Here is a 14,209-nt window from a genome sequence, read left to right on the forward strand (position 1 = left end):
AACATATAATTGGAGGAAGCAGAGTAATTTACAAGTTAACACTGCTCTGTTTACATTGATGAGAACTAAATGGAAGAAACGGGAATGCTGCTGCCCTTTTATGTACATGTTTATTTTATTCAGCTGACATTAAAATAGAAGATAGTGACTTACCTCTAACATGAGTATGTCTTGTTCTGTTCCTACTGGGGGGTTAATTTTATGCATCAGTAGTTCTCATGGATGTTTTTGTTTAAATAGAAAATCGGGATCACTACAAGATGCAAGGGATCAGGAGGTCTATAAGCACTTTGACATACCAAAAAAAAAAGTTTTGTCTCCACAAACACAGACACTACTGAGAATACTGCTGAAATACAAGCTTGAGCAGAGGAGTTCCTTCGTCTTCCCTGTTGAATTACACTGAGAACCAAGTGGAAAGGCAATCATCTGAACAACAATAACAAACAAGTAAAGTGACAAAGAACATATACAAGTCAATTGACATTTGTATGTGAGGAGTCTGCATGAAGAACCGGAATGCGAGTGTACTAAAAGGACAATGAAAAAGTGTCACACAAGGTTGAGTTTTGAGTGTCGGTGGACTTTGGGTTTGTTTTTGGACTATGAGGGGAAGAGAGGGCTTACTGTTTTGTACTTTGTTGAGTATTGTAATTCCAGTTCCATGACAACTCTTCCCTCTGTTTTCAGTTCTGACATTGAAATGTCTTAAAAGAATGCTGTTTATGAGCCAGGGGCAGTCCTTATGGGATATGTCCCTCAGCAGCATCTTTTAGGCTCCTTGTGCAGCTGGAGAACAAAAATGCTTTCAGTGATACTAGTGGAAGTTTCTAAACTGACCATTTGCATGAAATTTAGTTTCTGCTGTCCTAAAAAAAAAAAAAAAGGTGTAGTCTATGACTGGCAGGACAGCTAGAAGCTGGGCTATCCCAGCTTTTAGGGCTGTCTCCTACACAGGTTTAAACCAGAGTGCTTTAACGATCTGCACATGAAGGATGTGGGACTGTGAAACGTGACTGGATTTGCCCTTAGGTTTGGTTTCATCAGAGATCTGCCAATTAGGATTTGTTGCAACATAATGAAGTGGGTTGTTGGCAGTGTGTAATCTTGTATTGATCCCTGGGGCTCGACAAAACAGAAATACATAGAAATGAATGTAATACACTACAGAGTCTCTTTGGGTTTTCAGATGATATTTATTTCTGTAAGTGCTTTTTTTTTTTTTTTTTCCCATACACCTGCTTTTGGTTATGCCTGATTATATGAAACATCTTCTCATATTTGTCAGCTTGGACTGCACTTACTCCTCTTCATGAACCTGAAATGCAATTGAGAGAGATAGTACACAACTGTTAAAATTAAACTGTTACATTTAAACTGCTAGAAATTAAAATTAAATTGTTGAATTTGAACTCTTTAACAGGTTAATTAAAATTAAAACTTGAACAGTTTTTAAAAGTGTACAGGGGGGTTTAGAGTTCAAGTTTACATGTAAATGACAGAAGTTTCTGTTAACTAACGCTTCTGCTTCCTAGCATTGCCAGCTTGTGTCTGAAATACACTAACACTAAATGGATGTACCATATTGAATTTAGCCATCACTTAGAGTCTTACTTGAGCTAAGAAGACAGGCCTCTTGTCCTTATGCTAAGATGTGTATCATCCCTTTGACAGCTGAGGATTTCTATAGAGCCCTGTTGCAATACATGTTGTTGTTTGCTCTGAATCACACATACTTTCAAAAATTTCCAGGAACATGAAAAGCCGTAGTAGAGAAGGTATTTTTAGGGCTACACTATTGGAAAAAAAAAAAAAAAAAAAAAAAGTCTTTCCAATGTCTTTCTCTTCCTAAAGGAGTTGTTCACTGATTTTTGGGACAGCATTCATTATCTGAACAAGTGCCCACTTCTCTGTGACTTCTGCAGTTATGAGGCAGAAGAAGGTGTTAAGAAAATACAGGGAATGAAATACAGTCTACAAAGTACAATAAATGACTCTCATGATTTACCTATTTTAGTGTCCGTGGCTTTGTGAATTTAGGAGATTTTTTGGGGAGGAGGGAGCATGGTGGAAAAAAAATGAAAAAAAACATGGAAATTTTTCCTCTTAAAGCCTACAAAACTTCATGCGAGTTTCAGTTGCAGTACTGCTTCCATCATGTGCAAATGCATAAGTCCAGATGTTCATCTAGTTTTAATGTAGATGGTGGAGCTACAGGAATTCATTTCAACTAGAGGTGATTTTATTTGTCTTTATTAGTTTTATTTTATAAAAGCAGAAATTTCCTCCCACAGAATTGTGGATAAAGTAGAGAGAAGGGATCGAGTGGTATGGAAATAGCTAAATGGTTACAGAAAGGTTTCTGTTATGTTACTTGACTTTGGAGCTGTACCCCCACTAAACTTACCTGATATTAAGAATGGGAGTTTACATTACATTTGTAAATGAAATAGATAAAGCAATGACCCAGCTCCTCTTTCTGTCTTTCCTACAAGTAGCAGCACCAGTCTTCCTTGCTGAGGTTGCCATCAGGCAAGCATAGACAAGCAAGGGTTTGCTTTCAGTTCCAGACCACGTTCCTAGGCTCCTTTTAGTTTCATCTGTATTACTCTACTGCCATTCTGATCAAGTGCAAACCACCACAAATATACTCCTAGTTACTAATTACTTCCCAGCATCCAAGTGACTAATGACTACTATTTTCATCAAGCTCTTCAATACAACTTTTGAAAGAGCACTCAAAGTATCTGGCAATCTGCTAGTGCAGTAATCCCCCGGCTTTATTACATAGGTAGAAATCTACATCAGACAGAGAGAGAGAGATGGAGCTTTTAAATATCCCATGTAAAAAGACAGTTTGGCAACTTCTGGATGCTGAGCAGAGAGGTTAAGTGACACCATCGAGAGAACAGAGATTTCATTTTGTATAAGCAACACCTTGCTGTCCTAAAGCTTTACTGTAACGTTAAAACAAAGGGTTGACTGAAACTAAAAAAATTAGTAAACCACTATTTACTCTAGTCCATATTACTTGAGGAGATGCAACAGATCTTCCTGTATACACAGCATGTGCCACCATGGATTAACCTGTCACATTTGCTCTGTAGGGTAGAACCATACCTTTTTCATGCCAATATCTCTCGACTTGCTCCTCAGCTTATTAACTTGAGATTCAGCTATTTCAGCCCTTTCTTCAGCATCATCCAGATCATGTTGCTGTTTTCTGTACTTGGAAAGGTACAGATTGGCTTGTGCTTCCTGGTGAGAGAAAATAGTACAGCCGATTTCCTCCAGTCCACGTGAAGCAAAGCCTTCCATTTAAAGCAGGACAGAAGTGCTCAACACGAATAACCAGCACTTCTATGGGAACCACTAGACTCCTGGAGGGATCAGGGTTTTTGTTTGTTGAAGGGTTTGTTGTTTGCAGTGGCACTCTTCATTTCAAGTGAACGGGGAGGATTTCAACGTGTCTCCTGAGGGACTAGCCAGAAGAAAAGCTCTTTCCTGTTCCTCCCCTTCCCTCCACCCCCTGCAAATTACACTCCAATCTTAAGATAAAATGGAATATCTTAATGTAATCAACACACATGCTATATACTATGTATATAAATACATTTATAAATATAGAGTTTGTATAAATACAAATAGTAATACACACAAATTCGGTACTTGTACTAAAAACTTTTGCTGATTAAAGATTGTGGCTGTAGGGTAACAAATTTCTCAGAGGAAAAAAGGCCTAAATAGTCACTTACAGCTTCCTCTGCTTGGTGCTTGTAGCTCTTCACTTTTAGTTGTAGCTTATCAATCAGATCCTGCATCCGGGCCAGATTCTTCTTATCTTCTTCTGACTGTACCAAAACACCATCAGTTAGGATAATAGTGTACAAAGCCCAAAAGCATCTGTCCACTAGTTATGAGCGACATATGTGTCATTTTACAAGTGCATAGTTTAAATTATAAACAAGCCATATTGTTATCAACCTCTGTGTAGATGAGAAAAAAAAAAATAATATGTAAGCTGAAGATTTGTGAGGGCCTGCTTGCTGAGGACTAAGAATAGCCTCCCAATTTATATGTATGTAAATATTGAGATACATACACACATGTATGCACACACACATGTACCCCCAGAGTTCCTTGCTTGGCAGGTGAGGACCTCTCTTGTCATTATAGAGAGCGTCATTACTGAGTGAAACAGACCAGTGGGGAGGCCTAAAATACTTATAATTTGCATATTTTAAATTTTGTGTTGGGGGCAGTCATTTCTGGCAAAATGATCCGGGTTAAAGCCATCACAGTCCATAATCAGAAGGACCTGCTAATTCTGTCTGCCTGCGCCGCAGCACTGTCTTCTAAGAAAACAACCTCTGCACACACAAGTCAGAGTAAGACAACATGTAGGATGCTAAGTAATATCCTAAAGCAGATGGTTGGGATTATCTGCTTAGGATTCATGTTGAAAGCAAGGGAAACAGTGCTCTGCGCTGAAGACCTTTTCAAAAGGCAAGCAGCAACAGCAGCTGTTAGGAAGCCTGCAGGAGGCTGAGACTACTACAGCAGTAGTAGTACTACACCCAGCAGTAGGTGACAGAGCCCTGGGACTGGGCAGCCCTATGCCGAGTGATGCACCAGAGTTAACTGACTCCTTATGGCTCCTTTAAGCAACACCAGCACAGCTGAGAGACATCTGAGCTCTTTTTTCTCTTGCAGTATGAAAAGTCCTCTAAGCCTGCTCCATTTAGTACTGTGCTGAAACTGTCCAAATCCCAGCAATAGTAAGCTAATGCTGGTTACAATTCGTCAGGCAAGATGATGGTAGCACTAGGAAGATGTTCCTCCCACCCCTAAAGCTTCCTGCAATGAGAAAGCTCTGGGTAACGCCCTCCTTCATCCTTCACTGAAACACTGAAACAAATTCAGTCCCAGAGAGGGAGAAAACATTTCTTTCCGGGGATCTAGTGGTTCCTACAGTCCTCGGCGTACCTGATAAGTCAGCTCTTTAATGCGCCTCTCAAACTTGCGGGCTCCTTTTTGGGCATCTGAATTGCGACGGAGTTCAGTCTCAAGTTCATTCTCCAGTTCACGAACCTGCAAAAAAGGAAAGAGACCTTGCAATTATGCTACAAATATAAAGCAGTGGGTAACTTAGTTCACAGTTCAAGACATATTCACTTTCCTCAGCATCTTAATAGTGCTCAATTTGAGGAACAGATCCAAATGTAGCCTTTTCATTCTATTTTTTCATAAATGTATTTAAGCTGTGCCAGCAGCCAAAGGCCCCACTCAGAACTAGATGCTCTATATACATGTGCAAAGATCAAAAAAAGTTTATCTGAACCAAGCAGATGCTTTTCCTGGTTGTAGATATTTATATTTTTTTTAAAATCAAGGGCTTAGTCACCTACTGTGCTACAACAGCTCACAGCTCACTACAACTGGATCTTCACAGCTCACTACAACTGGATCTTGAAGGGGAAGGATGTGTCCAAGAGCTGCTCACCTGCATCCTTTGAACGTACCAGGCACCCCAAGGGCACCCACCCACTCCCAAGTCTGTATTTGATCACAAACTTACCCTGGATTCCAGTTTCTGGATCTGTTTCTTGCCACCTTTCAGGGCTATTTGTTCTGCCTCATCCAATCGTTTCTGGAGATCTTTAATGGTTTGTTCCATGTTCTTCTTCATTCTCTCTAAGTGAGCACTAGTATCTTGCTCTTTTTTAAGCTCCTCAGCCATCATTGCTGCCTGAAAAAACAACCAACTTTATGATAGAAATCCATGTTGAATAATCCACTACTTGGCTCATTGGCTATACACCTAATGCTACCAAGAATAGATTGTGTATGTTTATCTCTCCTGGACAGAGACAAGGCATTTTTTTTTTTCTCTCCATATTCTAACATTATAAGTCTTTGCTTGTTTGTTTTGGTATCCATGCTACACAGTGTCCTCATTTATAATAGCTACAAGTAAACCTATGCTGCTCACTGCAGGCATTTCACCCAGAACTTATTTCAAGTCTAATATTGGAATTTGATCTTGAATATTGCTTTGAAAGGTAGTGAATTTTAAAAAAAAGGCAGACGAGTTTCCTGGCACAGCCATAGACAAGAGCTGCCTGAGCAGCTGTAACAGCACAGCAATTTCTGCAGTCTGAGCTGTGATAGGAAGCTCAGCTTCAGCATCTTACATATTCCCTGACCGTTCTCTAAGACTGGTAACGAGGGTGCCAATTAGCTCATGTCTGATCTGACACGTGTCCCTGCCTCCTAGAGCCATTTGCAGATTCTTGTATCCATCACTGAACATCCATCGGAAGACAGCAAGCACTGCAGTCCAGGCTGGAGCTGAATCAAGGACAGTCGGTGTCTTCTCTCTGGCAGGCAGTAACAGAACTGCCAGCTGAGAAGCAGTGAAGACCACGGTACAAGAATAGCTTCATCCAGGCGCTCCAGACACAACTCACAGGAACATCCAGTTCTAGATTTTACTCTGTCTGCTGGTATGATGTGATATGTCAGCCAAACTCTTTGTTTCTCCAGGTCTGTGGGGAAAGAAACTATACTAGTCCAAAATGTCATCTTCCTGACAGGAAGAATGCGCTCACTGTCTCTTCTTGGGAACTTCATCCTCATGTTTTTCTAACAGATGCCTCATTTTGGATTTGGGAATTGTACTCCTCACAGCAGATTCTATGCACACCTGGAGACCTGTTAGTGCTAGTTCCGTCTGAAGTAGTTTAGCCTATCCAGGTATCTAATCCACCCAATTCAAAGGTGACATGACCTGAGACTTTGGGGATCAGTGGAAGCTGCGTTCTCAGGGAAAGGAAGAATAAAAAAAGATCAAGCAGAAGTATTTCCTTTCTCCTAACCTCTAGTCTGTTTCCTTTTGTAGTTTCATCAGCTGCCTCCAGATAACTGTGGAGCACTTCAGGTATATCAGGTTTGTAACAGGTGCTGGGGAAATGCTGGCTTGTCCTAAGACAGTGTGGTACTGAAACAAACTGAGCAAGCAATGAGGCTACTTACATCTGTGATTGCTTTCTTAGCTTTTTCCTCTGCATTTCGGCACTCCTGGATTGATTCCTCCACTTCATTCTGCATCTGGGAAATGTCACCTTCCAGCTTCTTCTTCTGATTGATTAGGCTGGTGTTCTTTATAATGTTTTCCAGAAAACAAACAGTGGAAAAGCAGGAAAAATGATTAATTGAGACATAACTTCTCTAAATACCATAGCACATGAAGGCTTAATGTTTTTTGCAGCCCCTGGATTACACGGAGCAATATTTAGGGAGGGAGGTCCACGTATGGGGTAAGGGTTGGCCTTTACTATGTAGCTTATCTTCAGACTGAGGAAATATTACAAATACTTTCAATAACGTAAATGTTCAGATTTCAATTCAGGTAAAATAATAAGCAAGAGGCTGAAACAGAAGAATGAATATAGCAGTTCATCCTGGAAAAGTAATGATCTGTTATCAGTTAGTCAATAAGGTGATTAAAACAAAAGTCCCACGTCAGACTGTTGAAGTATCACACGTGCTGAATATTACAAAATATTGCCAGCCTGCAGCTCATTTTCATCTCCTTCTGAATGTTGGTTGTTTGGTGAAGAGAAGATTGGGTTTTGCAGCAAAAGTGCTGGGGACTCAGGATATATGCCTCCACAACCCTGTAAAATCTGCGGTGCCCATTGTGACCAAGTCCAAAGGGCTCTCTTAACGAAGACCTGATGTGGTAGAGCATGCTTTGCTGCCGTGCACAATGCACCTAGTGCTCATGAGGCATTGAAGTTTGCTTTGCTAAATAATAACAGCACCTTGTGCAGACACTGCTGCTTTTCCAAAGAAATGCCTCCCTATCCCAGCCACAGCCTAATGAAATCAGGAAGCTGGGTTTTTATAGCACCAAAGAAAGTAAGAAATAAAATTTATTCTTGTTATCTCCCATCTTTATATTTTCTGTGAACTGTTTAATGCAGTTGGTTGAGTCATCAGTTCCAGCTAACCTGACAGTAACGAGGTGGCATTCCTGCAGAGTGACTTATTTCCTCTACCATTTTCTACCTTGAAGGTGGGCAAGGAGTGTGTCTGCCTTATGACAGCAATGGACAAACAGCGTCAGTGCTTAACAGGCAAGGCTGTTTAACCCAGAAAAAGCCAACCTGAGTATGCAGCAGGTTCACACGTTCGGTGGCTTCCAGCAGCTCATGCTCTGCCAGCTTCCTTGCCCGTTCAGTCTGGTCCAGCAAAGCCCTCAGCTCGTCCAGCTCCGACTGGAGAAGATTGTTCCTCCTGTCAGAGACTGCCAGCTGTTCCTTCAGATCTTCATTCACATGCCCGGAGTCATCCAGCTGCACCTGAAGTTCCTATAACAAAGCAGACAGGTTTTTAACCAGTCCAAATGCATTTTGAGCCATTGCGCTTACATGAGAGGGCCACCTCTAGAAGCTCAGTGCTTCTTTATTCGAGAAAGGCTTCCTCCAGACCGTAATCTGAATAGCTTTTGTGGTATGTGATGCAAAGAGGGAAAAACCTGATCTGCAATCTGTCAGAACTAGTGCTTCTGCCCGAGGCAGAACCAGCTTCATAGCATGGGAGAGAGATGAGGCAGGCTATGACTTGAAAGGTCTCTTAGCAAGGCTCTTTAAACAACAACAACAAAAATTAGTTACGCTGAAGCACATTAGAAAGCTGAATATACACACACAATCTGTACTCTGGCTAACTGACGCGCTCTCCACTTTTAAAGGCCTTGCAAGCCCACATGAAAATCAGATTTTCAGTACCTCATGCTGTAACTTTCTGCCCCAACGGGAAACTGTAGCCAGCAGGGGTTTTACACCTGGATCTCATCCCACTTGCATGGAAGTCTTGGAAGAGATCCACAGTTCAGTGTTCTCTCGTGTCAGAAGTGATCACTAAGGGCTTTTCCCACATGTCCCTGAGAGTAGCTTCTCTTAATCACCAGCACTGTTTTGCTGTGTGCTATGAAACCCAGCCTGGGACTGAGAGCTCTCAGTACCTTTATTTGTGTTTGCAGGACACGTGTTGACTTCGTTGCTTCTGCAGCATGCCTGTTGGCATGGCTGAGCTGGATTTCCATTTCATTGAGGTCCCCTTCCATCTTCTTCTTCAGCCGAATGGCCTCATTTCTGCTCCGGGCTTCAGAATCAAGGGTGGACTGCAGTGAATCTATGGCGCGTTGCTGATTTCTCCTGGTTTTGGAATAATGTAGAAGGGTCATTTAGAGTGAATGGACTCATTTTAATCTCTGGGAAGGAACACAGAACTACATGCAACAGTACTTCAACAGGTGTCTCATTGCTAGAATCAGCAGTACATTCCTGAATGACATACATAGCATGTGTTTCTAGTGCCTCATTGCCATCTACCTGTCTGCTGTGTTTCACACCCTCAGCTAACTCCTGATCTGCAATAACCTGTAGTATTAATCTCCCTCATTTCCGTTGGCAATATTACAGCAAGGATTTCCCTTAAATCTCTCATGAGCTCAAGCAAGTACAGCTTTGAACCTAGCAAGAAGCATTTCAAGCTTAGCTGTCACTTACCAAGGTATTTACCAAATCATTTACTTGGTTGCTTTACATCTCAGCCTTTTTATGAAGGCATTAATAAATGAAATTAATCAAACTGATGGTAGGTAGCTATGTTCAAGCCAATCATTCTAGGCACCCTGTATATAGTAAATGACACTGGCAAGATCCAATTTATCACATCTTGAAGTAGATGTTGAAACGTACATTTCTTATGCTCAATTATGACAGGAGTACTTCAAGAACAGAAATCTGTGTTACAGACATCTACAATTAGAAGAGATTGAACCCACTGTAATTAACAGGCTGCTCCCCATGTGAAAGGCCATTTATGTCTGTCTATGTAAGAGATAGCAAAACAGAGACAGGTACATTATTTTCCTCTAACAATTTCAACGGAGAGGCTTAGAAAACAACAAAAACAAAAAAAAAAAACCACCTGCAATTCTAGGCTCTGAGTCCAGTAGAACAGGTTTTGCCTTCCTGAAACCAGAAAGAAACTCAAAACACCAAATATGACTCACACAGTGAATTTTCTTCTCACTGCCAGCCGAGCTTTGCTGATTGCATAGGATTTCTGGGAAATCACCAAGTCAACAAGGAAAACCTTGAGGGTGTTATTGCTTAGGCAAGACACTGAACTGTGCCCTGCATTCCCAGGAGACACCACAGCTTGCCTGCTGAGCAGTCTAAGCAGTCTAGAAGCAAAACATGCATGAGGCTGAGGCAGAAACACTAATTAGAATAGCCTGTTGGGATTTCCATAATCCAGACATCTGCAGGACATCAGAAAATAGCCTCTGAAAGCACCAAAATCTTGTTTGTTTTTCTGAAGCAATTAACATGTTAATGCTTGTATCTGTTCTAGCCAAAGTGGACCTTTGGCCTCCCCTTTCCCTGGCCTTTACCCTTCTAGCAAATAATGATGTGCTTCTTGGACTAATAACACTACAGCACGAAGTGGTTCAAGACCAGAGTTTCCTGAAGGACTGCACACACATTGCTAAAAATCTTACCCAGGATCAGTGTACCTCTGCAGACTAGAGTTTGTGCTGCAGGGAGGAGGGGAGCGACAAAACACATCATCCCTCTGCCATCTAATTGCTTTCCGTTTTTCCTGTTCATCCCTTTCACCTGCAAACTCCTTTCCTTCTATATTGACACTTCCCGTACCTCTGCAAGTCTCAGGGGTTACCCAAATGATGTACAGGTAACTGCAAGCTCCTCACATCCTCCCACAATCAGTGTAGCCATGACTGCATAAATTGACTGAATGCAGAGGTAAAGATTGCCTTTAGCACACACCAGTGTGAGCACCACTGATTTTGCCTGTGGTTCCCCCCTTGGGAGGCACTCATCCTAGGGGATGGGGAGGAGGCAGCAGACTAGCTAGACGTGCTTGGCTCCATGATGTAAGCAAGTAGAGGTAGTAGGTAGGACTAGTAAAGTAAAGAAAGGTAGTAGGATTACCCTTTGGCAAATACCCAGAGCTGCCTTAGTTCCTGATAGTGAGTATCAGCTTTTGCTGGTTTGTTTACCTGTGTTTTGTTTGACTGGCTTGGGTCTTGAGAATATTTCTGATCTTTTGAGATTTTCCCCTTAAAAATAAGAATTTAAAAATTATTTGTCTCTACACGGTACCTCATATTTTCCATTTCTTCATCCTTTTCTGTAAGTTTCCTTTCAAAATCAGCCTTAAGCTGAGAAAGTTCAAGCTGAAAACGAAGGGTCTTACTTTCTTCATGCTCCAAAGCTCCCTGAAACAGAAAGCACCAAGAGCTTGCAATTGCACAGATGATCCCTTCATGCTTTTCTCACTGTTCCCAGTAGCACAGTTCCTTCCCTGCCCCTCTCTATAAGCAAGGACATGAGCAAAACAACACATTTATCTGCTTTCTAATGCAAGCTGGCAGCTGGAAAATTGAGCAGCAAGCTCCTCAGAGCACAAATTGTCAAATAGTCCATGGCTCACAAAAAGATACATTATGCCTTGCCTGTATGGTTTTGATACCAACAAATGCATTCCCCTGGCACCCCAATACAGACACTCTCTGGAAATTCATGGGCTTGCAAGCAATAAGGAGAGGCTAAAGCCAGACTGGTGTTGGAAAGTTGAAGGGGTCCACACTCCTTCCAGCTCATAAGGACTTCTCCAAATCACAGAGTGTTGAAAGCCTCCTGGGGATACAGTCTTGTTATGCCAAATGACTTTAAGGAAAGAAATAGCAGACATCGGCTCTGTATGAAAATACAAAACTACTCTGTCCCCTTTTTCCAGTTAACATGAAGGAAGCTATGGAACAAGGCAGGTTTATCCTGACATCTTTGTTCTTACATCATCTCTCATGTATGGAGGTCAAAAACTGCACTGAGAGCAGCCTGCAGTTATCTAACAGGGCCTCAGACTCCCAAGTCTTGCCATTGCAACTCAGTGCTGCTCTCAAACAGGGAAGGAAAGCAGAAGGAACACCACGTATTTTGGAAATGCTCTCAGAAGGGTAAAATTGCACTGGCTTAGCTGTGTTTCCCTTAAGAGATGGTGAAAACAGAATGGGGTTTCTGATGGGAAAGCTGTTCAAAATCCTTGCTAATCCGTGGACACTGTGCAGCAGCTGCAGGTCACTCAGATGCAGGTTTCATGCCAAGGAACCACCCCACGTTAACAGCACACAGAAGTACCACATTACCAGCGGTGACTGCCAGAAACCCAAACTCACAAGGGAGGGAGGAAGTCAGCATTAAGCCATTACTTTCAGAATTAAAATGAGATACATCATCACTTTACTTTCATTAGCCAATAATTTCCCTGAGCTTTAGGAAGCCATTCCACACGGTTCAGGAAAGTAAAGTATGCCCCTGAGATCCCCCAAGAACTGGATGTATTCTTTGGTGTGAGAAAAGCTCAGTGACAGAGCGTGTAATCACTCTTCACATCTCAGAGCTGTGGAAGCGAGATGTGCTATTTCCTCTGCTCTTATCACCAGACCTGCTTGGTTGGCTGTGAAATCCCTGCAAACTGTAAAGCGTCCTGTAACAGACAAAAGAAGTTGCACAATATTTGAGGTATTAACAGATCCCTGTCACCGTATGATGTTTACTTTAGCATACGCTATGCAGAGAATAATTCAAATGAAATGCAGCCCTCACTAACAATCCTGTGCTGTGTTACTTCTACCCAGCAACACCTACACCCCTTCCTAGCTCTGCCACGCACCAAACTTCCAAAAAACCTGACAACCCACATTTCTAAGTGAATCGCCAGGATTGTCAGCCGGCCTGTTCCATGTTGTTGGTTTGTTTCTGGAAACAGGGATGGGGTGTCCCTCTTGGTACATGCATACTTGTCACTGTATAAACGAACACAGTGATGTTAAGTGTCTATCAAACTCCTGTGGGAGACAAAGATTTTCTAGATGGCCTGTTTTCATCTCATATCTGAGCCTGGTACCACTTTTTTTGTTGTTTTTTTTTGTTTGTTTGTTTGTTTGTTTGTTTGTTTTTTGTTGTTTTTTGTTTTTTGTTTCTGCAAGCAGCAGTATCTAACACACTAAGACCTTAGAGTATTTCAAGTTATCAGGAGGTTTGTTTTCTTATGCTCAAAGATGGGAAGTGGTGAATTTGCTGATTGAAATCTAGACACTAGAAGTATCTGATAAAATACTGTAAAGCCATGGTTCCCAGCAATTTCTATTTCCTGAAAGACTGGAATATTCCATGCTAGATTGTCAGAACATGGGCAGAGGATATCTGAGCTTTCTGAAAGAAAAGGAAAAACAACCACACAAAAACCTACAACACACCTCCTTTGACATGGCCTCCATTTGATGATCTTAGAGGTGACATCTCCAAAAGTCACCAGTCACTTTTGAAAGCTATGGCTAGGAAAGCCCAGGGGAACTGGGTGCAGCACTTGCTATCAACACATTCACAGTGTTGCTGACAGAATCAAAAAGGAAGGAGTTTCATGACAAAGGCACCCTTTCCTCTTGCTTTGAGCTCTTTCCTTACCTCTGCTTCTTCCAGAGCCAGCTGAACTTCTGACTTTTCTTGTTCAACCTGTTTCTTGATTTTTTCTATTTCATGAAGGCTCTTGTTTCCTTCACTAATCTGGTTGGTCAGATCAGAAATCTCCTCTGAAACAAGAAAAAGGTCGGAGGCATTTATTTTCAGTCTGCATGTCCCAGACATAACGCAACTCAGGGAGTGAGAATACAGCATCTGTGCCTCAGACTACTACTTCAAAGGCTCATCTGTACATCAGACATCTTGGGTTCAGCTTCCTTTTACAGCAGCTGTTTTTACCCAATGTACTTGAAGGCACAGACTTTGTCATAAATGCTTTTTGAAGTGGTTTAGTTTTATCTGTGATTGGCAGGCTAGCAACATCGTGCTCTGCTCTAGGAGCTATCTATCAAGGCTTCATCTGTTGCACCTTTGCTATCTTTCTTGTTCCTGAGGCTGGCACCTCTGCCAGTGTTGGGCTCACTTCCCCTGCCCCTCACACTGATGGGAATGATGAGAAAAGCACTGGGGACAACTAGAAATTTTCTTGCAGTGATGTGAATTTCTCCATTGGTTTATCAAGTGTGGACTGTACTGTCAGTAAAAAGCTACAGACTTTTAAGAGCATTTCTTCTCCTTTGTAA

At 41.8% G+C, this 14,209-nt stretch overlaps 1 protein-coding gene across 1 annotated transcript in view; it reads right to left on the bottom strand.

The window, feature by feature from the left end:
* Positions 1 to 1,172: 1,172 nt before the first annotated feature.
* LOC101802274 (myosin-7) overlaps positions 1,173 to 14,209 on the bottom strand; it is a 49,309-nt gene continuing 36,272 nt past the window's right edge. Inside the window, exons 34-43 of the mRNA XM_027449464.3 lie at positions 13,572 to 13,696; positions 11,205 to 11,320; positions 9,032 to 9,224; positions 8,172 to 8,375; positions 7,036 to 7,161; positions 5,579 to 5,749; positions 4,987 to 5,091; positions 3,756 to 3,851; positions 3,121 to 3,258; positions 1,173 to 1,318 (exon numbers count right to left, since the gene is read on the bottom strand). Of these exons, the coding sequence (XP_027305265.2) occupies positions 1,301 to 1,318; positions 3,121 to 3,258; positions 3,756 to 3,851; positions 4,987 to 5,091; positions 5,579 to 5,749; positions 7,036 to 7,161; positions 8,172 to 8,375; positions 9,032 to 9,224; positions 11,205 to 11,320; positions 13,572 to 13,696 (1,292 nt within the window). The 3' untranslated portion in view covers positions 1,173 to 1,300. The remainder of the gene's footprint in view (positions 1,319 to 3,120; positions 3,259 to 3,755; positions 3,852 to 4,986; positions 5,092 to 5,578; positions 5,750 to 7,035; positions 7,162 to 8,171; positions 8,376 to 9,031; positions 9,225 to 11,204; positions 11,321 to 13,571; positions 13,697 to 14,209) is intronic.

This window comes from Anas platyrhynchos, chromosome 1 (assembly GCF_047663525.1).
Source record: "Anas platyrhynchos isolate ZD024472 breed Pekin duck chromosome 1, IASCAAS_PekinDuck_T2T, whole genome shotgun sequence".
NCBI lineage: Eukaryota > Metazoa > Chordata > Aves > Anseriformes > Anatidae > Anas > Anas platyrhynchos.